General features: G+C 41.7%; 1 protein-coding gene across 5 annotated transcripts in view; it reads left to right on the top strand.

Moving 5' to 3' along the window:
• The first annotated feature begins 292 nt into the window (after nucleotides 1-292).
• The window catches only part of RAI14 (retinoic acid induced 14), an 89,061-nt gene continuing 62,081 nt past the window's right edge, over nucleotides 293-27,272 (top strand). For 2 of the 5 annotated variants that reach the window (XM_080362224.1, XM_080362221.1), the window contains exons 1-3: nucleotides 293-406; nucleotides 11,044-11,204; nucleotides 12,110-12,201. In XM_080362224.1, the coding sequence (XP_080218350.1) occupies nucleotides 12,166-12,201 (36 nt within the window). In that variant the 5' untranslated portion in view covers nucleotides 293-406; nucleotides 11,044-11,204; nucleotides 12,110-12,165. Of the gene's footprint in view, nucleotides 407-5,272; nucleotides 5,403-7,213; nucleotides 7,352-11,043; nucleotides 11,205-12,109; nucleotides 12,202-23,778; nucleotides 23,886-27,272 lie in introns of those variants that run through there. The other 3 variants (XM_080362223.1, XM_080362222.1, XM_080362220.1) reach the window with 3 other exon arrangements.

Genomic DNA, 27,272 nt, shown 5'->3' with positions numbered 1-27,272 from the left:
CTTCCCGCACACACCCGGCCCTGGGCGGGCACGGTGGGCTCCCGGCAGCGTCTCCCACCGGCCCGCCGCAGGTGACAGCTCCCCCCGTGTCACCCCTTCCCCTCAGACCCCGCTCCCCAGCGCGGGAACCCCGTGCGCCGCCACGTGACCCTCCCCCGCGGGGAAAGGGGAGGGGGCGGTGGGGGGACGAAGCTTTCCCCGCGGGGGGGCGGACGGGGGACGGAGCCCCTGTGGTCACGTGGCCGCGGAGTGATGTCACGCCCACCCCCTCCCGCCCTATCCGCGCGGAACGGCCGAGTGTCCCGGGGCGCGCGGCGGCTCCGCTCCGCCCTTCAGCAGCGGCGCCGCTCGGAGCGCGGCTCCCGCCGGCGGACGCGATCGTAGCGGGACGCGGTTCCTCCATGAGGTGAGCGCGGCTCGGCGGGAGGCGGCGGGGGCTGGGGGGGGGCGGAATTTGCGTGCACGCGCGCACGGCGGCGGGCGTCGTGAATAGGGGCTTTGTCTGCGGCGCCCACCTGCCCCCGCCTCCGCAGCCGGCCGCGGGGGCTGCTGCCGCCGGCGCTTCCCCGGCGATGCCTGAGCGGAGCCCTCCGCGCCGCGCAACAGGAGCAAACTTCTCTCTTCCCCCGGCGCTGTCGGGAGAGCCCGGTTTCCCCGGTGTGGGGGAGTGGGGAGCACCGGTTGGGGGGTGTGGAGCACCGTACATGAGTCGTTGCCGCTTGACTGTTTATTGACTTTATTTATAGTTTTATAATTCTTTTTTCCTCTCGTTGCGTGCGAGGGTGACAGCTGCCCGCGGGGGTGAGCGGTAGCACCTCCGTACGGTCCGGCCGGCGCCGGTTCAGCCCCCTACGCCCCCACCCGCCGGTGAGCGGGCCTCCGTGGGTCTCTCAGAGGCGGCATCGCACGGCGCCTCACACCGCGGGTCCGGCCGAGCCCCGGGGGCAGCGCTGCCGCCTCGTCACCCGCTCTCCGGTGGGCCCTGACAGGAGTTAAACTCACCCCCGGGAGGACCCTCCGGTTGCCTCGCTTCGGTACGAAAAGGTGGCGACGGCGTTGTTTCGGTGCCCGTGTGGGGCGGTTTCTCTCCGAGGTGCTCAGTGGGAGCTCGGGGAAGGGAGAGCTGGCTAACGGGCTCCCCGGGGGACCGGCGGTTGGCCGGGCCTGGCCGGGGTCTCACCGCCAGCCGCGGCTCCTGCCCCGCGGGCACCAACGGGACTGCGGCTTCCCTGGCAGCGGGGACTTAAAACAGCCTTATTTTCTGCAGCTGTTTAAAAAAAAAAAAAGCAAAAACAAACCCGAAAAACAACAACACAAAAACTCTGCTTTCGGACTCGTATCAATTGTTAACCAGGAACCTGCGCTTCCTCAAACTTCCAACAGAGCAGGCGAAAGATTTTGCGTTCTCTGGCACAGTGTTTGGCAGCACAAGCCTTCTGCAGTTTGCCGTTGCCACTTGTGACATTCTTAAGTTTCTGTGAGAAGACTAGTTAAATTCTGCTTTATCAGCATTTCAGGATCTTAACAAACTCTCCCATTTGTTTTTGTAGTGAGTATGAGCATGGTTATTACAGAACTGATACAGACCACTTGTAGTCTAGTGGAGTAAGTGCTACTTGGGTAGAAGCTGTAGTATCTTTTATTTTTTTCTTTGTCTCAGCAGGTTGCAGATTAGTGTGTGTTATTTAAAAAAAAAAAAAAGAAATAAATGCCAAAAACTACACATATATCCTTTTAGAAAGGCCTTCTAATGTCCTAGATTAACTAGGAGTAAATGAATTTAGTAAATATCTGTCAGTGGCCTGCTTGGCTCTTGTCTTGGGACACTGGTGGAAAGCTGTCAATGAGATTTTATTTACTAACAGAAGAATTGCATAACACCCATACGAACCAGACTAGAAGAGCATTTGACTAGAACGAGACTTTATATGAGCTCAGGGTTCTCTTGAGTTGATGCCAAGTTCAGTGCCAATAAGTGACCATGCAGTCTCTAAAAATATTTGCCCTGTGCTATTCTCTTCCTTCTTCGAAGAGTGCATCTGCTATCAAAGCAATAAAATCCTATCTCCACCCTTCTTGTTCTCTGAATCAAGAGATGGATAACTTCAAATGGAGAAGAAACTAGGTGGGAGGCTGCTGGTTTCCTGAAGTGATACAAGCATTTCACAAGAGGGCTCACTCACTTTCCTCATCTTTTCTTTTATTTTTTCTTTTTTTTTCTTTTTTTTTTCTTTTTTTTTTTAATGTTTCCCACTGTGTTACTTTTCTTCTCACCCTCTCTGATAATGTCTCTGATAGTGTCTCTTTTGATGGAGAAGTGCTGTCTGGAGAAACATGAAAGCGAAGGTCTTGTGTGAAATGTCGGCAGTTTCTAAAGCCTACTGCAACATTACCCTAATCACATTCCTTTTGAGAACTGATTGTGGGCTGGTTCTTTTTGCGTAGGGATAATGCTTGAAATAACTATAGAGAAAAAAAACCAAGCACAAAACTAGAACAAATCAGTTCAAAGCTTCAGCGGCAGAGACAGTAAAGTACTGAAAATCCAAAGGTGGGAGGAGTAGAAATCCATAACATCTTCTGGGGTTAGAGGTTTGAGTAACTGGCTCTACTGCTGTGCACATGTTTCCTTCAGGACTGAGAAGCCTCTTCACATGCTTTCATTCATTGGAATTGCTGTCTGGGTACCTGCAGATGCACACAAGTGATAGCTCTGCATTTGAGGTAGCTTGGGGCTTGTTTTCAGAGTTGTCAGTCCTTGCTGCTCCTTACGTTTTGAGGGCCATCTAGTGCGCTTTTAGGATATAGAGGAAGTACTGCAAATAGCTGTAATACGGGCAATGCTTTAGAGCAGAGCTTATCACTACCAAACTTCTAGAGACAAATGCGAGTCTGGTGAAGTATGGAAGCAACTAAAGATCTCTACTGACACTTAGGACTAGCTGCCAATCTAGATATTTGCTAAGGACTGGTGGAGTGGAAGTACTCAGTAGTGAAAGAAAGCATCCTTCCTGTGTGTTGGGATCCAGAACAGGATGACCAGTAGTACCGGGAGGTGACGGTGGTAGTCTGTGTGCTGAACTTGAGACCACCTCTGGAGGAGAGAGCCTCTGGATGAATGGTTTGTGCATGTGCCTGGGAAGTGTTAGATCTTGACTCAAGTTGTCTGCAAGCAGATCTTGCATTTTAGGTAAATGCTGTAATAACTTACATGTGTTTTCTAACACTGCCATAATCTCCTTTTGGTTTTGTGCTGGAAAGCCATTGCTGTTATTCAAATTATTGTAAAACAAGATGTGCAGGTTTTTTTTTTTCACCTGAATCTTTAGCAAGGATGGGTGGAGAGCCAAGGTTGTTCAGTCATTACAAGAGAAAAAAAATACTGTATGTTGGTCTGTCTATGACTCTGTAACTTCAGTAGCTGAGAGGCAAGGACCTACCATTGGTTATTGCAGATATCTGGATTCCAAAAGGCACTGGGACAGCCTGAAATGCTTCTGGGGAGTTTGACACGTGTGCTTTCTGATGAGCTTAGAATCATAGGATCATTTCAGTTGGAAGAGATCCTTAAGATCACAAAGTCCAAACATAACGTAACTCTAGTACTAAACCATGTCCCTAAGAACCTTGTCTAAATGCCTTTTAAACGCCTCCAGGGATGGTGACTCCACCACTTCCCTGGGCAGCCTATTCCAGTGCCTGACAACTCTTTCCAGGAAGAAATTTTTCCTAATATCCAATCTAAACCTCCACTGGTGCAACTTGAGGCCATTTCCTCTTGTCCTATCACTTGCTACTTGGGAGAAGACACCAACACACTCCATGCTACAGCCTCCTTTCAGGTAGTTGTAGAAAGCCTCATGCAATTGGTCTCAGCCTATTGATCCAGCTGGTCCAGATGCCTCTGTATGGCCTTCCTACCTTCCAGCAGATCAACACTCCTACCTGGTGTCATCTGCAAACTTACTGAGGGTGCAACTCAATCCCCTAATCCAGATCATTGATAAAGATATAAAACGGAGCTGTCGTCAATACTGAGCCCCAGGGAACACCACTCGTGACTGGCTGCCAGCTGGATTTGGCTCCGTTTACCACAACTCTTTGGGCCCAGCCCTCCAGCCAGTTCTTTACCCAGTGAAGAGTACACCCATCCAGACCATGAGCTGCCAGCTTCTCCAGGAGAATTCTGTGGGAAGTGATGTCAAAGGCTCACTGAAGTCTAAATACACAACATCCACATCCTTTACCTCATCTACTAAGTGGGTCACCTTGTTGTAGAAGGAGATTGGGTTGGTCAAGCAGGACCTGCCTTTCCTAAACCCATGCTGGCTGGGCCTGATGGCTTGGTTTTGTGTATACTGTGTGATGGCACTCAAGATGATCTGTTCTGTGACTGTTTCTGGCACCAAGGTCAGATTGACAGGCCTGTAGTTCCCGGGATCCTCTTTCCAACTCTTCTTGTAGATGGGCATCACATTCACCAACTTCTAGTCAACTGGGACTTCTGTGGGTAGCCAGGACTGCTGATAAATAATTGAAGGTGGCTTGGTAAGCATCTCTGCCAGCTCCCTGAGTACCCCTGGATAGATCCTATCTGACCCCATAGACCTGTGTGTGTTGAAGTGGTGCAGCAGGTTACCAACCATTTACCCTGGGTTATTGTTGCTTCATTCTGCTCCCCATTCCTGTCTTCTGGCTCAGGGGGTTTGGTACCTGGAGCACAACTATTCTGACTATTAAGGACTGAGGCAAAGAAGGCATTTAGTACCTCAACCTTTCCCTCATCTTCTGTCAAGTTGTTTCCCGCTGCATCTACTAGAGGGTGGGGATTCTCCTTAGTCCTCCTTTTGTTGCCAATGTATTTATAGAATAATTTTTTATTCCCTTTAGCAGCAGTAGCCAGTCTCAGCTCTAGCTGAGCTTTGGCCCTTCTAATTTTCTCCCTGCATAACTTCACAGCATCCTTGTATTCCTCCTGAGTAGCCTGCCCCTTCTTCCAAAGGTTATAAATTTTACTTTTATTCCTGAGTTCTAGTCAAAGCTCTCTGTTGAGACAGGTTGGTCTTCTTCTTCATCGGCTCATTTTTTGGCACATGGGGATAGCCTACTCCTGTGCCTCTAAGATTTCCTTATTAAAGAGTGACCAGCTTTCCTGGACTCCTTTGCCCTTCAGGTCTGTCTCCCAAGGGACTGCCAACCAGCCTCTTAAACAGATCAAAGTCTGCTCTTCGAAAGTCCAAAGTAGCGATTCTGCTGACCACCCTCGTTACATCTCCAAGAACAGAAAACACAATCATTTCATGATTGCTATGCCCAAGGCAACCTCCAACTGATGTGTTACCCATGAGTCCTTCTCTATTCATAAACAACAGGTCCAGTGGGGCACCCTCCCTTGTTTACAGGTAATTGCCTGAGACACCAGCGTGATAATTCTAAGGGAAATTTAGAGATTCAGATGTTTCTGAAGGCTGGAAGAAGTATGTTAAACACTCAGTTTTTTTCTTCAAGATTTGTATGGCACCTTGTGCTGCTGCTATTGAATATGAGTTTCAACAGCCTGAATAAAATCAGATAAAAATCAGTTGATTGTCAGTAATTCGTAGGTGTTGATCTTGCTGATGTTCTGCTAGTTTGTTGATAGCCTTTGTCTTCCACAAGACAAAAAGTATCTGAATTCCTGCTACTTTTTTTTTGAGGGGTGGAAACACACCCAACGCTCCTTCTATTTTGGGGTAATGTTTAAAAAGGTGCTGCATTTTCACCAGCTGAAATATTTTCCCTATCCAAAATATTTTCCCCACACAAGAACTTGGAAGCTGCATAGGAGAACGGAAGATATTTCTAGACAACAGGAATTTTCAGTAGGGTACCCTTCTAAGACCTTTCAAAAGTATAAGGGCAGAGTTTGTGGGAGGGAGCTTGTCTTAGGTAAATTAAATTGATGTTTCTGTCTTCTGAAGTCCTGCCCCAATAGGTGGCTCTTCTGCCTTTGGCTATCTCAGAGTATTGATCCATAGAGTCAGGGATACGTCTTTTCTTAGTTTTAACATTGTATCGTGTTTGCTCATTCTGTAGAGCACCTAGTTGAATGGTTGATACAAAATACTAGGAAGAGAATAAGTATGAACAAGTTATTACCCATGTGGATTTCTTGTTTAAGAACTAGCATTTCACAAGTGGGACTATGCATAATTTTTATCTATTTCTAGTCATAGCTGGATACTTCAATTCCAATCTAGGCGTGTTGGACTGAGCATTGAACAAGGAAAACTCTCCAGGACTGCAACATATCTTATGAATGATCAAAACAGAGAATATAGTCTCAAAAATGAGGGGCACGTAAGAGGGAGGGTCTTTTTCTTTCAGAGAGAGGGAAATTGAAAGCAGAGAAAGACAGGGGTATGTCTGAGTTCATGCGGCAAGCCTTGTCTCTTTTACTGTACTCTTCCGTGAGCGGGATGTGTGTTGACAGACACTTCCAGACAAAAGAACTGGAGTAAGAACATAGTAAAGTTGTATGTAATGAGTGAATGATAAATTTGCCTGGACTTTGCTTGAGCTAGGATTTTTTGCCTGGAGTGCTGTCTAATATAACAACTAGACAAATCAGGGCAGTGTCACATTTTGATTTTTCCCTGAACTTCTCCTGTAATTCACTGTATCTAAGGTCTACACTACACAGAACCCCACATTGACAGACTTGCCTGGGTTTGTATTGGTTGTACAACATCCACAGAGATCGATAGTGCTCAAGCTGAATCAGTTAAAAATGAAGTTTAACATTTGCAAATTTTGAATATCAAAGGAAGTGTAAGAGTAGAGAGTTGCTGCAAAACATTCTGGAGGGAGGGGTGATAGCTGTAGGCTTATTGGTGATGTAATATCTATGTAGCTCTAACTTTGGGGCTAGAATGCTTAAATTTTTACAGTTCAGTACATCCTTGCCAGTAATTTGTGAACAGATAGGGGGATTGTACTAAGTTACTCAAGGCCTTTGCTATCTCTGATGTCTGATTCTGTTTACAGTGGGATTAACTGTATATAAATCGCTCCCACTCTGGAGTAGTACTTGGGCTTCTCAGTGCATTTTTCAGTGCGCTTTCATTAGTAAGTAATAGTAGATCAACCTAGCCAAGAATTAGTTGCCTTTATAGGTGACATTAAGCTAAAAAAAAAATTTGTTCCCTTTGACTTTTCCTGTGATAGGAGGATGGGTTACTCAAGATGGAAAAACTGAGCTGTGCTGATAAAGAGTGGGGAAATGTTCCCGTTGTTTTTGGTCACATCCTACATGCTTCTCTGCTTCAGCCTGAGAAAGAGAGAATACGCTGCGCTGGATGGAAGTGAGAAGGTAGTCAGACATGAAGTGCAGGCTGTTGGTTTTTTTTTTTGTGGGACAACATGGGCTTACTGCATTTGTGTGCAAACAACGAAAGAGGCTAGGCAATGGCTAATGCTTCTAGGTGGTCCTGTGGCTTTGGCAATGCAAAGGAGAAGCTTGGGTTTGGGCATGTTCGTGGTGCTGGATAGGAGGTCAGGGGAGCTCAGGCGTGTGAAGCGTTTGAGGAGTACTGAAGTTGGACAGCAGAGAAGGTGCTAGTACTGCGCTTAGCTGCTTTTTAGTGCTGGCTGCCACAAAGGCTTGTGCCTGAGTCAGGGCAGGACTTGTGATTTAGAAAGCAATCATACAGAGAATAAATGATGGTGTTTTTCTTTGGGAAAAGACACTTCTGGGGTGTGACTGTAGGGCTACTCACACAAAGGAGATGTAAGTGTATGACAGCAATTGTATTCTTCCAGATCCTTGTGATACTGCTGTGTGGGGTTGTGTGTGTGTGTTGTTTGTGGGTTTTTTTGTTTGTTTGGTTTGGTTTGGTTTTTTTAATGTCGCCAGATCTTGCATAAAGTCTCTAGTTCTTTTATGTAACCTCATAAGGTAAAAAAAAAAAATCGGAGTGTTTTTAGGAAGGAAAGGGGAAATGAGTTGATTATGTGAATGATGCTTTGCTGCAGAGGAGCACTGTCTGAGATGGAGACATCTCAGGGTGTTCTGAAAGAGGTACGAGATTTTTGACACCCAAGTTAATTGAACTCAGCACTTACCAATGAAGGGTAACTGTCACTGGCATGAACAGTGTGCATAGTGTACAGTTTTACTGTAAACTCACAGTTTTACTTGGTAAAACTAAGACTGTTTTACTGTTGCATCACTGGATCTTTGGCCGTTCAAGGAGTTACTTGTAACATTGTTTGAAAGACCTAGCTCTGATTTTAATGCAATTCAATGAAAGGAAAAAAGTCAGTATTTTTATTTACTGTGGTTTGCATGAATCTCAGTGTAAATCAGTGGGGTAGATTACTCTAATATCTTTCATATATTTAAAGCTAAAGATTGTATTGTGTATTAAAACATAGTTAAATGAAACTATTAAGGTCAAAGATTACTGCCATTTCGATGTCTCTTATTTTAAATAGCTAGGTTTACCACCAGCCTAAAGGTGTTTTCTGTGGCTTGTATTCCTGAAAGCTATTTCATAACATTAAGCTGAAGGAAGATAACATAGAGGACTAGATATTTAATTTTGGAGTTAATGGTTAAAAGCATGGGATCACTATTAGCTGTTGTGAATCCCTGGAGTTAAGCACTGCTCTGCTGCTAACTTGCTGCAGCTACAAAATGGCAGCGCTCAGTATTTATTATCACGTTTGTTCTAAAAGGGGAGAAATGCCACTATTAGTAGAGATTGCTTCTTCTTAATACCTGTGATTCATTGCAGAAATATTGTTTTGAAGTGTCTTGATACTCCCTAGTGAATTTCTAGTAGTTGTTTCCTATCTTGTAAAACAGGAGTGTATTAATGGTGCTTCCTTTATTCTCCCTCTGGCAAATGCACAGTTGTCATAAAGCTCTGCTGAATCAGGATCCTGGCCTCTTTTTGCATCAATTGCAATAATTACACCCTTTGAGAGGTGACTTCCTCCTATAGACAGTGCCAAGACAAGGCAGCCCTAACTGCCTCACCGGTTTTTATCTTTACAGCTGAAGGATTATGGCCATTATGATGCACAAACTGTAATCTTGGTGTTTGTGTTTAACTGTTTCTTATGGAAAAAATACAGATGTGACACACATTAAACTTGGGAATGCTGGTTTTGTGTACTTGTGCATGCGTTTTTAATTATGCTGAGGACTGAGTTTCACATTCAAAGTATAAAATGCACTTACGCAAGAGGTGAAGTATCCTGTGGGAAAAATAAGTTGGCTTCTGTTAAAAACACAGCTCACCTCTCTTCTTCCTTCCTCAAAATGGGGAAAAGTAGCATATTAGGAGTGCTAGCAAAGCTCGTTAATTAGACTGCATTACAGGTTCGTCATAGAAGAGAGTCCAGCTTTGCAGCTGTTCTGTGCATATACTTACACGGAGTTGTCATCTCCCCCATAGCCCTGTAGTTGGGTACTTTATTTTCCATGGAAGCTATAACAAATCTTTTGTACATGGGAGCCAAAAATACTGAGTGGGTGGGAAAGGGAAGGACAGCCTACAGCATACAATTCTTTGGCAATCTGTATGTGAGGAAAGATTTCTCATTTTAAATTCCCCATGCACAAGACTTCTTTATATTTTATTAACCGGTCTAATTAGAGTGTTTACTTTTTTAGTTGAATATGTTTAAGTTTTGAAATAAATAGTCCTGTGAAGTTTTGGATTTTGGAAGATATTGTATGATGTTGCTCAGCTTCTAAAGTTCCTTTAAATTGTGGTTTGGTTTTGTGTTTCTCAAAAGTTTTTAAAACTGTTTTGGTTTTTGTCCTCCATTTTCTTTCTCTCTTTTTTCCTTTTTTTTTTTTCTTCTTCTTCCCTTCCTGGTGTGGTATGTAAAGAAGGAAAGATCAATGTAATGGTATTTATCTTGTCTGTACTCCAGCATTTCTGGTCTTCGCAATGCTCATCATCCTTGTTATAACTAGAGAATGATTTAGGAGATTATTGGCCTCTTGCTGAGGTTCAGGCTTCTTTTCAGTGCAGGTTGTAACAGCTGCTGTGCAATTTAAACTCTTCAAAGTCTGAGTAGATGTAGCAGATATAAAGTGGTATACTTCTCTCAGAGCAACCTAAAATAATTCCTTCTTTTTGGTTGCTCAAAACTAGCCCTCTTCTGCCACCCTTCCCGCCCCCCCCCCTCTTTTTTTTTTTGATACTGTTTTACAAATATTCCATTCAACCCATGAAAAAGCTAAGAAATTGTCACTTAAGCCAGGGAATGAAAAGCTTCTGATTTTTTTTTTTCTTTTCCTTTTACATGCTGAAGAATTAAAACAAAATGCCACAAGTCCATTCTCCCTGATATAAAAAGCAAGAACTTCGAATGAGACCCCTCACTCATACCTGAAAGCATCAGGAATCTGATATGACTTTGAAATGACTGTTTAATTAGATTTAGAGTAATTTAATGAGATTTAATGATGTTTTAACAACCTACAGAATTACCCCATCCAGATCACCTACTAGAGGTGTTTGTTCTGTGGCAAATGTATTTGTGTGTATATAGTGTATGGAATTTTTTGTTTGTTCAGGTTGTGGGGTTTTTTTGTGGTGTATGGTGGGTTTTGTTTTTGTTTGTTTGGTTTTTTTCCCCAGAAATATATTTGTGTTTGTCTTAAATGGCTGTCAGGTAAGTATGGGGTTGAACTAAATGACATATTTACTTAGCATTAATTGCTACCCTTGAGTGGTACTTAATGTTGTATTTTGTGGAAGCATTCATGTATATTCTACCAAGAGTATACCATGTAGCTGCATTTTAAAACTCATAGTAGAGTGATCATGTAGAACATAGCAAATTGCTTCATCATAATGAGACTTTATTTTATGGAACAATTGAATCTCACTTCACTTATCTAACTGTAATCTCCTGTTTCTGAAGAGTGATGTGAAAAGTTAGTGACCCTGCACGACTTATGTGAATTTGTGCTCCAGTCCTTATTTCAGTTATTTATTTATCTGGCCTGACTTGTAATATTTCTTCTCCTTTTTTTTCTAGGGTGGAGGGAGGAAGTTTATACAGCTGAACATCCTTTCCTTTAAACTGTTCCTTCAGAAGGAATTTGTATAGCAGCTAAAACTTGTAGATGAGAGTGGCTGGCTATTCCAGTGAGCATACAGTGAAACAAGAAATTTGGAACATTCTTGCACAGACCAGATGTATGTTCCTCTTTCATTAAGTTTTTCTTTTGTGTTCTTGAAAAAAGCACATTGCCATGCTACTTTAACATGCTGTTTGCTGTTACATTTGTCTTGAATTGATAATACGTGGTATATTGAAGCTTTCTGTGGAAAGTTTGCTCTAGGCTCCCCATTCCCTGTGAGAGCTTGCAGCTTGTTTGTAATGTTAGTTGTATATATTTGTGAAACTGCTGCTTTTCTTTGCTTAAAGGGGAGGAAGGGGAACTATGACTGTGATAGTACACTGCCAAATTAAAACCACCTGTGACTCCAAGAGTACACATACAGTTTCTCACAGGGAAAAGTATAAAACAATTATTCTGGTGATAACCTCTGCTCTTGCTCAGATGGTTCTATCTGCTATGTTGTGTTGAGCTATCCTAGTATGTATCATGCATGGTTTAATTTTGAAATTGGTTAGTGGTTAGACTTCTACATACAGTATTGGTGACACTTCTGCTACCCAGTGCAGACCCACAGTTGTAGGATACTGAAGTTCTAATGAATGACTTTTCATACTTTTTTTTTGCTTTTCCCACTTTATAAATGGCTGATGATAATGTTTAAATAGACAGTGGGCAGAGAAAGCTGCTACGTGTTTGTATGTGTCAGTGATCTGATTATATTGAGAAGCAGCTAGTATAACATGATACACACTTGAGTTTTTAGTAAAGATTTGCTCTATTCTTTTGTGGTCAGATTTAGGATTGCTTTTAAGTTTGTAGTAACAGAAAGTTTCCCTTAGCTGGCAGTTAATCTTTTTTAGAGCTTGAGGGCTAAATCCTCAAAGGGTGATATAGGTATGCAAATTCAATTCAGACTAGGCTGCCAGTGAACTGAATGGTATCAAGTTGAAATCTTATTTTTCTTTCTTTTTTGTTTAGATACTGAAGAAGGATAAAAAGCTTCTGAAAGGTTTGGAAGGTTGAATGTGATCAGCATGAAGAGCTTAAAAGCAAAGTTCAGGAAGAGTGACGTAAGTATTTTTGCTTAGTTTGACTGCTGGTTTGCATGCTGGAAACAAATTCTTCACTCCCACCTTGATAAGGTTGTAGGTTAATGAATTACAGAGAAGAAAACGTTTTTCCAAACACAAAGGCAGGAGCTGAGTACAGTACAGAGTAGGCTGTTTCTATTCAGAGTGCAATTCTCTGTTATGCAAACTAATAGTATTTCACCACTTTGTTCCTTATTACTAAATCATGCACATATGTGTGGGATCTGCAGAACTTCTGTTAGATTGTGCTGGTGCCCAGATTGAAATTTGTTCCAGATATAGGATTAAGCCTAGAAAGGACTTTCCTACCCAGTCATCTTTCTGTCTAAAAAATACCGTTCTTATCAGTGTGGTGTTTGAGCACTAAACAAAATGTCTCCTTAGTCTATTGTAGAAGTTCTTTGTCAGCAAGAATACAGGAACCAGCTGTGTAATTAGGGCAGCTGTGGCTTATCAGTTCCAGTGTGACAGAGCAGGTGGATATGAGGCTTGAGCAGTGAGGATGACAGGCATAAATATGAAGGTCCTCTAAATATGAAGGAAACTCTTCAGAACTGTGTTTAGAGAGACACTAGGCCACACAATGTATATTGTTTCTGGTTAGTAGTACTAGTAGTATCAGTGGACACTCAGGCTTCAACTTGTATAGTAAGCATTCTTACTTTGGAGCAGCAGAACTCCTGCAGTCCATTCCTGGTCTTTTTCCTACCACTACTCGTTCCTGCTTCTTGTCGTGCCCTAAAGTTAATGCTTATTTGATACTGCAGTTAGCAGTCCGTGAAACAGGTGACTTTGTTTTTAATCAACATTGGAGATTTGTGTGGAATTTGTAACAACTATCCACAATCTGTGAAGAATGTAGCATTCAAACCTTCCTTCATGAATTTGTGTGCTACTTTGAAAGAAGTGATGTATTGCTGCTTTGCCATGGCCAGGTTTGCAAGGGATTCTAAAGCAGCCATGTTGAAGATCTATTAGGTTTGAAAATGGAACTTCTTCAGAAGTTTTGATGTGAGGAATAAAATTGCACACTGCACTCGGGAGTAGTACAGGCTGTGATTTGATGTAAAGATTGTCACATGGAACACCATTAGAGTGATGTCTTTAGCCAGCTTGTAATGCAATTCAGTAGCTGTGAAGAAGGTAGAGATGCTGTTGTGATGTTATCTGCAGATTTGCTGGTTTCTGCTTAGAGAGTCCTTTGAGCTATGGGTTTGCATTTGGTGCAGCTGCTGTATTGGCTTCCTTGCAGCAGCACTGGTGGATGCTCTACTCCTTCAGTTTAGCAGGAGCTCTTTATATGAAGACTACCATGTGCTAAATATGTCAACCAACCTTTGGGAGCAGAGGGAAGCACTTTTAGCTACTTAAGCAGTGTTTGGCTTTTGCTAATCAGTAGACTGAATCAGCCAGGGCACAGTGTCTCATGCTACTTCACAACAAATAAAAATAATGTTCCAAGACTCTGGTGTCTTGTCTGAATGAATATGCCGTTCACTTTAGAACTACTAGAATTTTGTGATCAGACATTGTTATACCTGCTGCAACAAGTGGCAGCAATTGCTATTTTGAGTTCACCTATACCAGTAAAACTTCTTATAGGCATCTACCTGAGTAATGAGAACAGTCCCTTGACTAATCTATGAACATACTTGGTATTATGGAAGTTAGGTGTGTCTGTGTGTTAGGATGACTTCATTCACACTTGTGGCTGGGCTGCTGCTCTAGAGCAAAGGCTGAGTGACATGCGTGATGCAATTAGATCTTGCTGTAACTAGTCCACCCACTGTTATAAGTTGCACTGGTTCACTTATTCCTTACTTATCTACCCTTAATAATTTGCTCACACCTCTCTGCAAAACCAAGTGGAGTCTGAAAGTAATTGCTGTTATGATGCTACTACTATCTGCTGGCTGGAGACAAAGTTGACCACAAAGGATTTTTCAGATACCTAAAATTTAGATATGCAGCTCTAAAAGCACAGTAGTCTAAATCTGTGACAGTCTGATTTCCTCTGTTTAAAAGCCAAACCTTAAAGGGCATGATTCCAAACAGTCATCAGGAGCTGTTCCATATTTTGTGCAAGATAAGCAAGGAAAATCATCTTTCTCTTTAGTTTTCAGAAGCTAACCTTAGCTATAATTTGTAAGGGGGGAGAAGAAGAGTTGATTTTAATTGGAATAAGTCTTATTTGTATATAAATTTGTGAGATATGCTAACTGCTTTTGGATTGGGGATAAGGGTAAAATTGGCAGGGATCCTCCCTTGCGTTTCTTTCTGGAGGAAATATTTAATGTCTTATTTTGTAGAACTTAAGATGTCTTGGGGGAAGGAATGGGTACCCTTCTCTTTAGCCTCACTGTTAGCATAAAAACATAGGAAGAGGAGGAGTAGGAATAAGTCTTCAAGCTGTGTATGAGAAACAGGAATTACACAAACACTTCTCCAGCAGTAAGGCTGATAACATAAAACTGTTCTGGAGTGGCTGAATTGAAAATTCAGGCATAACTGCTGATATTCACATATATGGCTCTGTGTCCCTGCTGTGGGGCTTTGCTTTGGTGCTGTAACTACACCAGTCTTGCAGCTTGCAAAAGAGATGTCCCTGCTCCCTCTTCTTCTACCTCTGCCTTTCTGGTGTTGAAGGTATCTGACCCTGCACTGAGCCAGCTCAAGGACAAAAGGGAATGGAAAATTAGTTTCTGGCATGAGTGAGTTTTAGCTAGTTAATTCCCTGCTCTGTCTCACTGTAGGGTCAGCTCTGAGAGGAATGGTGAAAGCAGGAGGAGCAGCAGAACATCTCTTTCTGCAGCTGTTGCTTGTTTCAGCTGCATTATCAAATCACACCCTCAGATTATTGGCCTAAAAAATACAGGAGCGGGCATGTGGGCAAAAGAGTTGTAGGAACACATAAGCAAATAAGGCTACTAATTCTAATATTTAGCAGAATTGACATAGTCCACAGCTGAGAGGTGGAACCATGACTCTTCTTAGATGGGCAAGTGACTCCTCACTTCATGTTTTTACTGCTTAGCTCCCCCATACGTCACCACACTCACTTTCTGTGTGCACTGGCAGCTCCATTAACTGCAGAATCTCTTTTCCTTGACATAGTTAATAACTGAAATCTTTCCTGGGGGTGACTGTTGCCATGTGAACATGTGCATTTGGAGTGGAGGAATGAGATTAATTGCTCTGTCGCAAATGAGTATTGTCAAAAGTGTGATGTGTGGTTACAGGGGGATGCTTGTGGACTAGAAATCTGTGAACAGGATGCCTAGGTGGGAGCAAATGCTGAAGGCTGGAAGCTAAGCAATGTACGTGCACACTTCAAGAGCCTGTAGACAAAACAATGGAAATTGCACTTATGTCTTGACAAAGCAAGTAGTCTCTTCTGCCCAAGAAGTTGTATTTTTTCCATTATTTTCTCACCTCTTGCTCCTCATTATCATACTCAAAACATGCTATTAGTAACACGTAAAATCTGGCAACCTAAAGGAGTGACCATTTTAGTTGTTGCAAGAGATTGTTACATGTAACACTTGAAAAATTTGGTGTAGTAGTACTGGGAAATACCACTTCAGAGCTTGAATTTGTTTATAGACTGTTGTTTATTCACACAATAGAGTATGGAAGTCTCAACCTAGCAAGACTGTTTCTGCTTGGAAAAGCAGAGTTTGAAATAATCCAATTAAAACAAAAACAGTGCTGCTAATGTCTTATTAAGCCTCTTACTAACATTTGAGATAGCAGTGTTTTCTGTAATAACTAGTCAGCTTGTGGCCTGACTTCAAAAGCATCTAGAGTCTTAACCAAGCAGATGAGGACTGAGTGGATTTTCAAACTTGCAAAGATATTAAGCCTGTATAAACATGTTTAGTCTGCTTCTTAAATATGACAAGATGCTCATCAGCATTTTTAGGCACCTACAGTCATTTGAATATCTAGCTCTTTGATAATAAGATGTTGTAGGAACCTAGGTGATCTGTTTCAGAAGATTTGTTTTTAACTTGTTCTGATTATTCTAGAAAAGGTATGTTGTGTGTAGAATGTGATGGGTGGGATTGTTTTCACACTCTGACATGTCTGTAGGCAAAACCTGAGAAGTTTTAGGACCGTTTTCTGCAAGTGTTGAAGAACAGCTGAAAACCATGTCTTGCAATTTGACAATGGACTGCTTTTCTTTTAATTGCTGGCCTGTTGGCTGGACAAGACAAAGAATAGAATTCGGATTTGTTTCCAAGTGTTTTCAATACTGAATAATTAAAATAGTAGTGTCTTTTAAAATTGAAAATTGACTGTACACTTCAGTGGAAAAAGTAGTCATTGTCAGAAGCAGAGCCAAGAGAGGCTGGGATTTCCCAATGCTAATTGCCAGATCTAATTTCTGGTATTTCTGGAAATGCCTATTTGTTGTACTATCACGTGGGGGTTGAAAAGTTGGCAGTTCTTACAAAAATTTCAGCTTTTTGGCTCATAGTGTAGCCATTGTTCCATAAATCTCAAAATGAAGAGGCTGTTAGGTATGTTTTAGTATGAAATCTCAGTCTTAATCTAGACACTATACTAATTAAGGCTTGGCACTTCTTTTTAATGCCCAATGTTCTAAGTAGTAGGCTTCCATTCAACAGTTCTTAAAGTATAAAAAGCTATGTGGGGATCTGAAACAGAAAGATTGCTGGGATACATTCCATTGAAATTGCTGTGTTCCCATGTGCTCTAGACTGAATGTGTGGGAGAACAAAACTTGGGTGGGGCAACTTCAGAAATAATAAAACAGGATCTCCTTTAAACAGCACTTAAATTCTTTTATCCACTGAAAGCTACAATTAATCTAAAAAAGAACATGGGATTGTTGAAAATTGCACTACGCATTCTGTGTCCATGTACTGCTTTCTTTCAGGGTAATTGTGACCAAAAAAACCCACCACTTACAGAGTTCACTCTAGCTACAAAGTGAAATATCAATGTTGTCTGACCATTTTACCCAGTTATTTAGAGAATGAACTACTGAAACTTGCTTTTTTTCTTTAGGTGTTCTCCTTTTATTGAATTTTGAATTAAATCAGTCTGAAATACATCCTCATGATCGTAGCTGTCCCTCAGAGTACAGTGGTCTTCAGTAATGATTTCTGATTTCACTGTACAGTGTGTAGGGGAAGACGATCTCTGGAATGTATAGCTTGTCCTCAACCACCTCTTCTTGGAAAAAGGAGAATCTAGCCTTCTCTCCCTCTTGAAACAACTGCTGTGGCTCCTGCTTTTCCTTCCCTTTGTCAGGAGTCAAGGAATCTACCTTCCACCCCATTTTCTGCTCTGGAGCAATTTGGCTTCACGCCTCCAGTTCTGGACAGCATAAGGCTCTGCTCTGATCAGGTTGCTCTCCTAACCAAAACTTATATGTCTTGTGGAGAGAAGAAATCAAATGTCTTCTGAGTCCTACAGTATGTAGAGTAAGGCCTGTTGCAATCAGTTCGACGTGAAACTCTTGCCATCAAGTACCATCTTTTCTTCGTTATTGACAACAGGAATGTGCTTAGAGTACTTATAAAATTGTATTATTCAGGTGAACTATAATTTTGGTGCATTTGAGCCCTCTGTGAGGGGACTAATGTCAGCCCTTAAGGTGTGTAGCAACTCTTTTAATGGTGGAAGGAAAATGTAACAGAGAAAGCAAGTAAAGACCTATAGATAATGGTAGGAGAAAACAGAAGGAAAAAATAAAATATCTGAAATGGAGGGAAAGGAGGGACAATTAAATCTATAGAGTCAGAGTTACTGTTTTGATAACTGTTCTGTGAGAAAGAATAACTGGGCTCTTGTGGGATGCTTGCTGATCAGCTGTCTCTGGGTGGGAAAGTACATAGCTTTGGCAGAGCCTTTGAGGCTTGGTAGCTTGCAAATATTCTAGCAGGAACCTGCAGCATCTCCAAATGGCTGGGACAGAAAAGAAAGGGAAATGTTACTTGAGAACTGTGCTGTGGTGTTTGGAATTATAGTAGAGGAACCTGCGTTGGAGTTGGCTTACTTTGAATAAACACATAGTTATTTCCTAAAACAGGATTATAGTCTGGAGTATAGCAGAGAGCTGACCTCACTCACCCACTTGCAGTTTCTCTGTCCTGTTGGTTGCACATTGTGCTACTCTGGGCTCTGCTTTCCACATTTGTGTTTGTCCCAGAACCACTGCCCTAAGGAAATGACATGCAGCTCCTGCACTGCTTTCCTTTTGACTTCCACCTCCACCCATGCTGTGCCATAAATTATGTGAGGAGTAATATTCCCCATTATTATTGGCCCTAGAGTCATATTCTCACCAACACAGAATGACATGGTTCCTCTGTAAATATGGGTTGGGGAAAGGTGGCTCCCTTTCCCAGGTGCTGCCTGCCCAGGCCTGTCAGCTTCGTTATCCCAGACTTCTTGCTTGCTCACTCATCTAGAGCTGGAGGAAGGGTTGGAGGCTGTGTGAAAGGAAACATTGGTTAGTCACTGGTTGGCCACAAACACCAGTCTGCCCTGCCAGCCTGAGCAGTGCCTGGCAAGCTGAACACTTTGCATCTGTGTTCAGATCACGCCAAGATGGCTAGTTTGGCCATCCTTATGTGATCTCTCATTAAAAGGAATGTATGTAAAACATTTGCAAAGATGAAGAGGAACCCTCCCATTACAAAATTGTTTTAAATAGAGTTACACCCTGTAGTGTTATGGGCAGTGATATACAAGATTGTAGTAGCTAAGTGCAGAAGGACCACAATGTGAAGCTAGCTGGTTTGTTGACAGCTCATTACTAAATCAAATACCAAAACTAAGCAGCATGAAGTGCAGGTGGGTAGGAAGAAGAAAGGCAAATTGGCATATACAAACTGGAAAAAGTTAGTATTTTAGAATATGGTGGTAACAAGAAAGGAATCTTTGTGTAGAAACATGTCTTTTGTGTGCCTTTAAAGAGAGCACAGAAGTTCAAAGGCCTGAGTTTGGAAGGGCTGGGGAAAAAAATAATATTTTTTTCGTTTGTTTGTCTATCTTCAGTAAGATTTAAAAGTAAAGTAAAAGTTTAAACAAAGATAAATGAGGGGTCTGTATGTTCTTACTGTGGTACACTATATCCTCTCTCTTCCTTTTTGGCGCTGTTTTGCCTAAACTGATTAAAAAAAAAATTCTGTCCAGCTGTCAAAGTTGTCAGTTAAAACTCACGTAAAGAAGTGCATTTACTGAATGATCTAGAATTTGTGTTTGAAGACTGTTGTCTTGTCTTTACTAAGGACAAATAACAATTTGCTCTCAATAGATGTTGTACTATTATCTAAAGAATAAATCACCCATACATTTTATTTTGAGATTGGAGCCTTTTCATCCTATGCTTATATTTTGGGAGGCTATGAATGATATGAGCAGATAAAAAATGTTGAGGACTAAATCAAACTGAAACAGACATACTATTTGCCTTATTCCAGCAATATTTTCTAGTCCTATTCTTCAAGATGTTGTTCTAATTGTGTGTAGTCCAGGCAAATCTCCAGCACTAGGGACATGTCAAGCCCTTTTCTCCTCCCTTGGTTGCCACACTTGCATCTCCTTAAGGTTCATGCTGTGCATATTCTGAAGATCTGTGAGGCTTAAGTGTAGAAAAGAATGAGAGTGTCAGTGACCATTCTTCCTAGGAAATATGATGTGGTGTTCAGGGATAATCATAGAATGGGTTTGGTAGAAAGAGATGTTAAAGATCATCTAGTTCCAACCCCCCTGCTATTGGCAGGGACACCTTCCACTAGATCAGGTTGCTTAAACCCCATCTAGCCTGGCCTTGAACTTTTCCAGGCATGGGGCATCCACAACTTCTCTGGGCAACTTGTTACAGTGTCTCACCACTCTCATAGTGAAGAAAGTGACAGATGAACTTTCAGCACTTCGCTGAAGGCACCTTTTCTTTTTTTAAGGTCAAGTTACTGAAGCACTGTGTGATGCAGGTAGGTAGGAGGAACGAAGATGAAGAGGTCTGTATTGTAGTCGTATAAGAGAATTGCTCAGTTCTTTTCAACACAGCTGTGAGGAGGTGCTTTCTATTGGTTGAAGACAAGTTTACTGGGCAAGGTGAGATTGATGGATGATGGCTTGACCACTTTGTATTAGCTACAATCACAGAATGACTGGGGTTGGAAGGGACCTCTGGAGATCCTCTAGTCCCACCCACCTGCTAAAGCAGGTTCATCCAGATTAGATTGCACATTAATGCGTCCAGGTGGGTTTTGAATGTCTCCAGAGAAGGAGACTCCACAGCCTCCGTGGCCAGCCTGTTCCAGTGCTCTGGTACCCTCAAGGTAAAGAATTTTCTCGTGTTCAGATGGAACCTCCTGTGCTTCAGTCTGTGCCTGATGATTAAGGGAGTGTTTAGAAACTGCAGAACTCTGTAGAGAAAAATACAAAGCTGGGATGAGTAGAAGACTGAAAGCCAATGAATTTTTTTGCTAGTGAGAGAAAGCTATTATATAATACCACAGTTTTTCTCTTACTGTTAGGACTGTGTGCTATAGTTCAGTGATACTAGTGTTTTATGAACTGCTCAAGTTTTGTTAACAGATGATTTTACTCTAATGAACTTTTGAAATATTACAGACTTTTAAATGCATCACTTTATTGGAAATTGATGCGAGGCTAATAATTTATAGTCGTTCATACTTGGCTGTAATTTGGTTCTGTAAATAGTCAAAATCTGCCTGGCAAGGCTCTGAGCAACCTGCTATAGTTGACCCACCTTTGAGCAGGGAAGATAGACTAGGCTATCTTCCAAATATCATCATTCTATGATTCTGTATAAAGATTAATTTATTGAAATATATCATGTAGGAAATTTGCAGTCTTGTTGAAAGATACAAAGTGCTCTTAAAAAATTATGGGTATCTTTTTATAGGCCCTTAGCTGCCTGAAAAACCTTAAGGCTTAGCCCCAACAAAAGCTATGGTGTTCTTGGCCGTATGTGAGTAGCATAGCTGCCTGAACTTGTGTAGTTATTCTGATGTATGCAAAGCTATTTATGAGCTATTTTTCCTACTTTTGGACCTGAACTATCTAGAAGTAGCTGCAGCCTTAAGCTTTGAAAAATACTGTTAACTTTGTGCTGGTGAAAGCCATCGTGGTTTAATGTCTTTTAACTATAGCTGCAGGATGTCTTCACCTCTGAGGCCTGCAGCTGGTATTCACATGTATTCTTAACAAAGGTACTATTTCTTCCTGTGTTTTACTTGTTATGTGGACTTCGTACTGACATAATACAACTAGCAAAACCTAAGCTGGAACTCAAGCTAATTTTACTACTCTACAGCTGTCTGAGGGGTCTTGTTCCCCAGATACGCTGCATGTGTGTATCTCAGATTACATATAAAGTTAACTGTCCAGAACACTTGCATTGACTTGATGGTGACAGAAGCAAAGGTGTTTTAATAACTTTGCAAATAATGTGGCTACTAGTGCATTTATATATGTCTGATGTACCTAGTCTGCTCTGTTCACAGGTGCACACCTCTTTTCTTTCATCTTTCCTTCTTTGCTGTGTGTGGTGGTAACCTCTTAGGAATCTTGTAAACTTGGGTAACCTGTCTGCTTATCCAGAGACTGAAACAGTGCCCTTTGAAGTCAGAAGAAAGACTTCAGCTTGCTTGACTGAGCTTTGAATCAAGAACTAAAACCAAAATTCTGACTCCATGGAAGCGTAAGGCAGGGCCTCCAGCGAGACATTGATTTCCCCTGAATCTAGCATAGAAATACGTGTGGCTATTGATGAAGCTCAGATTGTCATGTTATCCAACAGTGGCTGCTTCTTATGGTCTAGAGTGTGTTGTGCTTTTGTTGTGGTTTGTTTGTTGTAGCTGTTGGGTTTTTTACTCCTTTTTTGCTTTGAGGGGTGATTGCTTTATGATACGATGTTTTTCTGCTCAGTAGGAACAATGGCAACCCCTCAGTGACCTTACACTTTTGATGTGTATTTCAGATGTACAATTAATAGATTTATAGGAAGACTAAATGAAATGCATCACTTGAGATGTGAATGAACTTACGGATCTTCCAGAAAGTATGCAACAGTGTGAGCTTGTGGAGTGCTAGTCAGTGCACTACTTCTGAGTAATTTTATTGTACAAACTAGTTGCTGACAGATTTGCTGCATTGTGCATCATGCACAAGCACTTTATTAATTGTTAAAAAAACTGTGATAGGTCATTGAGGAGAAGCTAGTGCATTGTCAGATTCATGTCTCAGTTGTTTTGCCTTCATTCCTTCTTTTCAGCATGCACAAAATGAAAAAAGACATTGTGTAGTAATGCAATGAAATTTGAAATTATTAATCCGTATACAGCCTTTTTCATGGGAGATGAGGGGATTTGGTAGATGCCAGTGATTTGTGATTTACAGGTATGGAAGCTGTTTAATCTGTATATATGTACTTGATTTGGAGGTTGATTCTTAAAGGCCTTTGTAATAGCATAGAGTCTTAGAATGGTGTGGGTTGAAGGGACCTTTAAAGGTCTTCTAGTCCAACCCCCCTGCAATGAGCAGGAACATCTTCAACTAGATTGGGTTGCTCAGAGCCCCGTTCAGCCTGGCCTTTAATGTCTCCGGGGCTGGGGCATCTACCACCTCTCTGGGCAACCTGGACCAGTGTTTCACCATCCTCACTGTAAACAAATTTTTTCCTTATATCTCATTTGAATCGCCCTTCTTCTAGTTTAAAACCCCAACTCTCTCAGCCTGTCCTCACAGCAGAGCTGTTCTGTCCCTCTGATCATTTCTGTGGCTCCTCTGGCCCCTCTCCAACAGGTCCATGTCTTTCCTGTGCTGAGGCCTCCAGAGCTGGACACAGGATTCCAGGTGGGATCTCCCCAGAGTGGAGCAAGAGGGGCAGAATCACCTCCCTTGATCTGTTGACCATGCTCCTTTTGATGCAGCCCAATATATAATTGGGCTTCTGGACTGCAAGTACATATTGCTGGCTCATGTCCAGCTTTTCTTCCACTAGCACCCAAAGTCCTTCTCCACAGGGCTGCTCTCAATCCCTTCATCCCCCAGCCTGCATTGATACTGGGGGTTGCCCTGATCCAGGTGCAGGCCCTTGCACTTGGCCTTTTTGAACCTCATGAGGTTCACATGAACCCACTTCTCGAGCTTGTCCAGGTCCCTCTGGATGGCATCCTGTCCCTCAGGTGTGTCAGTTGCACCACTCAGCTTGGTGTCATCTGCAGACTTGCTGAGGGTACACTTGATCCCAGTGTCTATGTTGTTGATGAAAAGATTAAACAGTACTGGTCCCAGTACAGACTCCTGTGGGACACCACTTGTTGCTGATCTCCATCTGGACATTAAGCCATTGACCACTACTGTCTGGATGTGACCAGACAGCCAATTCCTTATCCACCACATAGTCCATCAAATCCATACCTTTCCAGTTTAGAGAAAAAGATGTTGAGGGCTGTGTTGATCATGTTATTTCTATGTGTTCATCAGGGAGGAAGCTGGACACTTTTCTTGAATTCTTCTGACTGCAACTAAGGGAACCTGGACATCAGATCATGTGCTTATGCTTTATGTAGTCATTCAAGAAGAACTGCAAGTTCCATTTATCTTGGAGCATGTTAACTGGATTTACTGGCACAGTAATAGCATACTTAAGGGTGAGATTCTTATAGGTTTCTTTTTGCCTACTCAATTATATCCCTGTTCCACTTCTTTTGGTGGAAACAGCGTGTTGCTCTCTGCTTTTGCTGGATTTGTCTCACCGCTGTCTCCCATCATATGTCAGAGTGTGATAAGTACAAAAACCAGTGGGTGTGCGTCCTTGTAATTATGTTTGAATAGGTGTTGCAAACAGGGCTGTATGGCAAGAAACTGCCCTAGGCTTTGTGTTGGGCAGCAATTTTTTTCCACTAGTGAATACCACTTCTTAATGTTGTTTGCTTGTAAACTTGAAGTTGCTCAGGGTGTTTTGGTTTTGTTATTTGTAGTGTAGGTTCCCTGTTTGCAAGCCAGGTTTCATGTCAGCTGAATTGCTCTGCTGATTATTTAGCATGTTGTGCTCTGAAGGGGAAGGTTGTGTTATCCATATCTTAGTGAGGACCATCCACTCAATGTTACAGCAAAAAATTCTTGAAGATTTCCTATTGTAGGACATTTCAGATATCTTCGTTTACTCAGATCATGGTAAGATGCCTGAGGTCAGATGAAGGCTGGATTTTTTAAATGTTTGTGAGTAGTGTTGTTTTCCTTAGGGGATCACTTGAGAAAATGTTTTATATTTGTATTGCTTGCTAAACTGTGGTATAGCAAATAGGACATGGCAAACGTGAGCAGTATGTGGGAAAATGGTGACAGGTAAGTTTCTTCAAGCCTGTTGAAGGCTGACCATCAGTTTCTGTTATATTGACTAGGAGTTTGGGATAACTTACTTTTTTTTTTTCTCATTTTTTAATGTGGATACTTGCTCAGTCATTACACATTCAGTGGCGAACACCAAACTTCCTTTATAATTTTTTTTTAAATTTTGATTTAGACTTGCTGATGAACATGGGACTATCCTCTGGCTACAAAAGCTTGTTTCCAAGCTCTTTTCATTCGCCCACTCATTGCACAGTTCTGGGCAAGTAAGCAACTGTGGCTGCTGTTTCAGTCTGTAAAAGACATAGTGTCTACTTTGTGTAGCTATGCAGTGTTGTTGAAGGGAAGGTACAAAGTCCAGACTGAGATTTTCTGATATGAAATGGAAGAACACTAAGTGTTCTTCAGGAACAAGGAAGGTGAGTTTAATAGATTAACAAGTAGCTGAAACATACTTGGCATTTTTTAGTGTTTTTCTTCTAGTAGCGTAAGAATGGAATTGTTCTGCCATGGTGTATTTTTCCCAATCCCTACAAGGGTGTTTCCATGCCTGGAATTTATATTTATAATCAACTTAATCAGCCTTTCCCCCCACTGCCAATGTGTCCTGATTCTTTTAGATTAAGGTCAAGTTACTTTATAATTTATTCTTGAAAAGCAAATCGCCTGTTTCCTGCAATGCCAGGTTGTGTCTGTCCATAAGCTAACAAGAAAAAACTCTGCTATCTAGAAATTATATAAAAATATTACTTAATGACAGATTTCTTCCTGTTCTTCTGCAATAGCAATTCTTGCACTCATTCCCCTCTCCCATCTCCTGGATAATTTTCATATGTTTAATGACTGTTCAAGGCAGCATTTTAATTTCCTTAGATTTATGTTTCTGTTCCTAACACTAATAGCTTTACTGTTTTGTTTTTGGTTTTGTTTTTTTTCATTCATCTGTGAATTACCTATATAATGCTTAGTAGCATCAGTTTTCTGAATGTAAGATTGTTTTAACTCTCTGCACATACAGCAAACACAAATAAGAGATTATATTCTTTGACATAAGAAGAACAAATTAACCATTTTTAAGTAGCTTGTACATGCACTGAAGGTGGCTGTAAACAAATTTAATACAGTCCCATTTAGAGGGAGGGGAATGGGTACTGTAAATGTTGCCATCAGAACTGACTTGAGCTCCTAGTTGAACATCATGAGAACTGCTAAGCTAGTGCAGTAAAGGAAGGAGAAGATAAAGACTGGAAGAAGGGCTTGACTCCTCCATCTTTCAACGCAAGTTTCTGTAATCTTGTGCAAGGGTTTGTTGTTGACTTTCACATCTTTAAAATAAGGGAGAGGTGTGTAATAATATTTATATGGGGTAATTGTGGTGGATAGAAAAGTAATTCTGCAGCGCTCAAATACTATGGATACATGGAGGCTGTTTAAATTCTCCTAAGGACAGGCAACCAAATTCCACCATGCCCAGCTTAAATTCTTCCTCAGCTCTACATAGCTGGGGACTCCTCAGACTGTTCTGACCTTGGTATGTCTGCTGGCAGTTGTTGTAATTTTCTGTCTCTTGAGTTTCCTGCTGTTTACAATCTGTGGGTACTTAGCTGAGGTGCTGCTCTTGGACACTGCGGGAGTTCTGACCCTCCTTGCAGGGCACTCGAGTTTGTCCCAAATGCCTGGAATAGGACTGTGTGAGGTTTGCATGAATGTTTCCATCAGTAGGATTCAGAGGCATGTTTTTAAATACGGAAGCTATAAGCAGCCCTGATGGTAGTCTCCTTTAATGATCTTTTCTGAAAAATAGAGGCCTATATACCTGGTGACAAGGTGCTCAGTACCTTGAAGGACTACAATGTTTACATTTTAATAGCTCAATTGTTTTCAGTAGGATTACTCCCAGTTTTCTTCAATGCATGACAGTCTGACCTAGAACATGCCTCCTTCTCCTCAGTGTTCAGCGTGTGTGTGGGATTTTGGCTGAATTGTCAGTTTTCACACACAGCTGAAATACATCATCTTTTTAAGTATGTTTGAGTAATCCATAGTGATTAAGCAAAACAAGTAGGAAAGAATGTGATCTCGCTATATGCCATGATTGTAATGACCCCTTCTTTGAAATAAATCAGTTGTTTGTCAGAAGACTCATGTCTGCATAAGCACACAGCATTGCTGCAGACAGGAAGTGCCCTAGTCTGTTGACCTCGTCTCCCAGGGAAAATCAAAGCTCTCACTAAATTTTTAAGGGAGCGGAGTTGGGGGGAGAGAAAAGGAAAAAAAAAAAAAGAAAAAGAAAAAAAAATAAACCAGCTTGTCTTAGTGGAAAACAAAGGCAATAATATGTATCACTTTTTTTTCTTTTTCAGCTCATGAATATGCAGTCTGATATTTAAATTGCATTTAAACTTTTTTTAATGCAGCTGAAAAGAGTGAGATCAGATGTATTTTCTTAGGGCTATATTACACTCCTCAAGGGTGAACAGGAAATGGTTTAGAGGAATGCCAAGAAGCCCCTATTCCCTAACCATTTCCCTTGTCTTCTTTTAACCAGCTTAATTTCGCACTGCATGCTTCAGCTGCTGTGAGCATTTCTGGTTTGAGAACAGGGGAATGTTTCAGTGTGTTCTTAAGTTACATCATCCAAGTGCCTTTGCCTGTAATTTAAAAAAGAAAACTGACTGGATTTTAAA

Source organism: Nesoenas mayeri (assembly GCF_963082525.1).
Source record: "Nesoenas mayeri genome assembly, chromosome: Z".
NCBI classification, from domain to species: domain Eukaryota; kingdom Metazoa; phylum Chordata; class Aves; order Columbiformes; family Columbidae; genus Nesoenas; species Nesoenas mayeri.
This window is presented reverse-complemented; position numbering and strand designations above follow the sequence as displayed.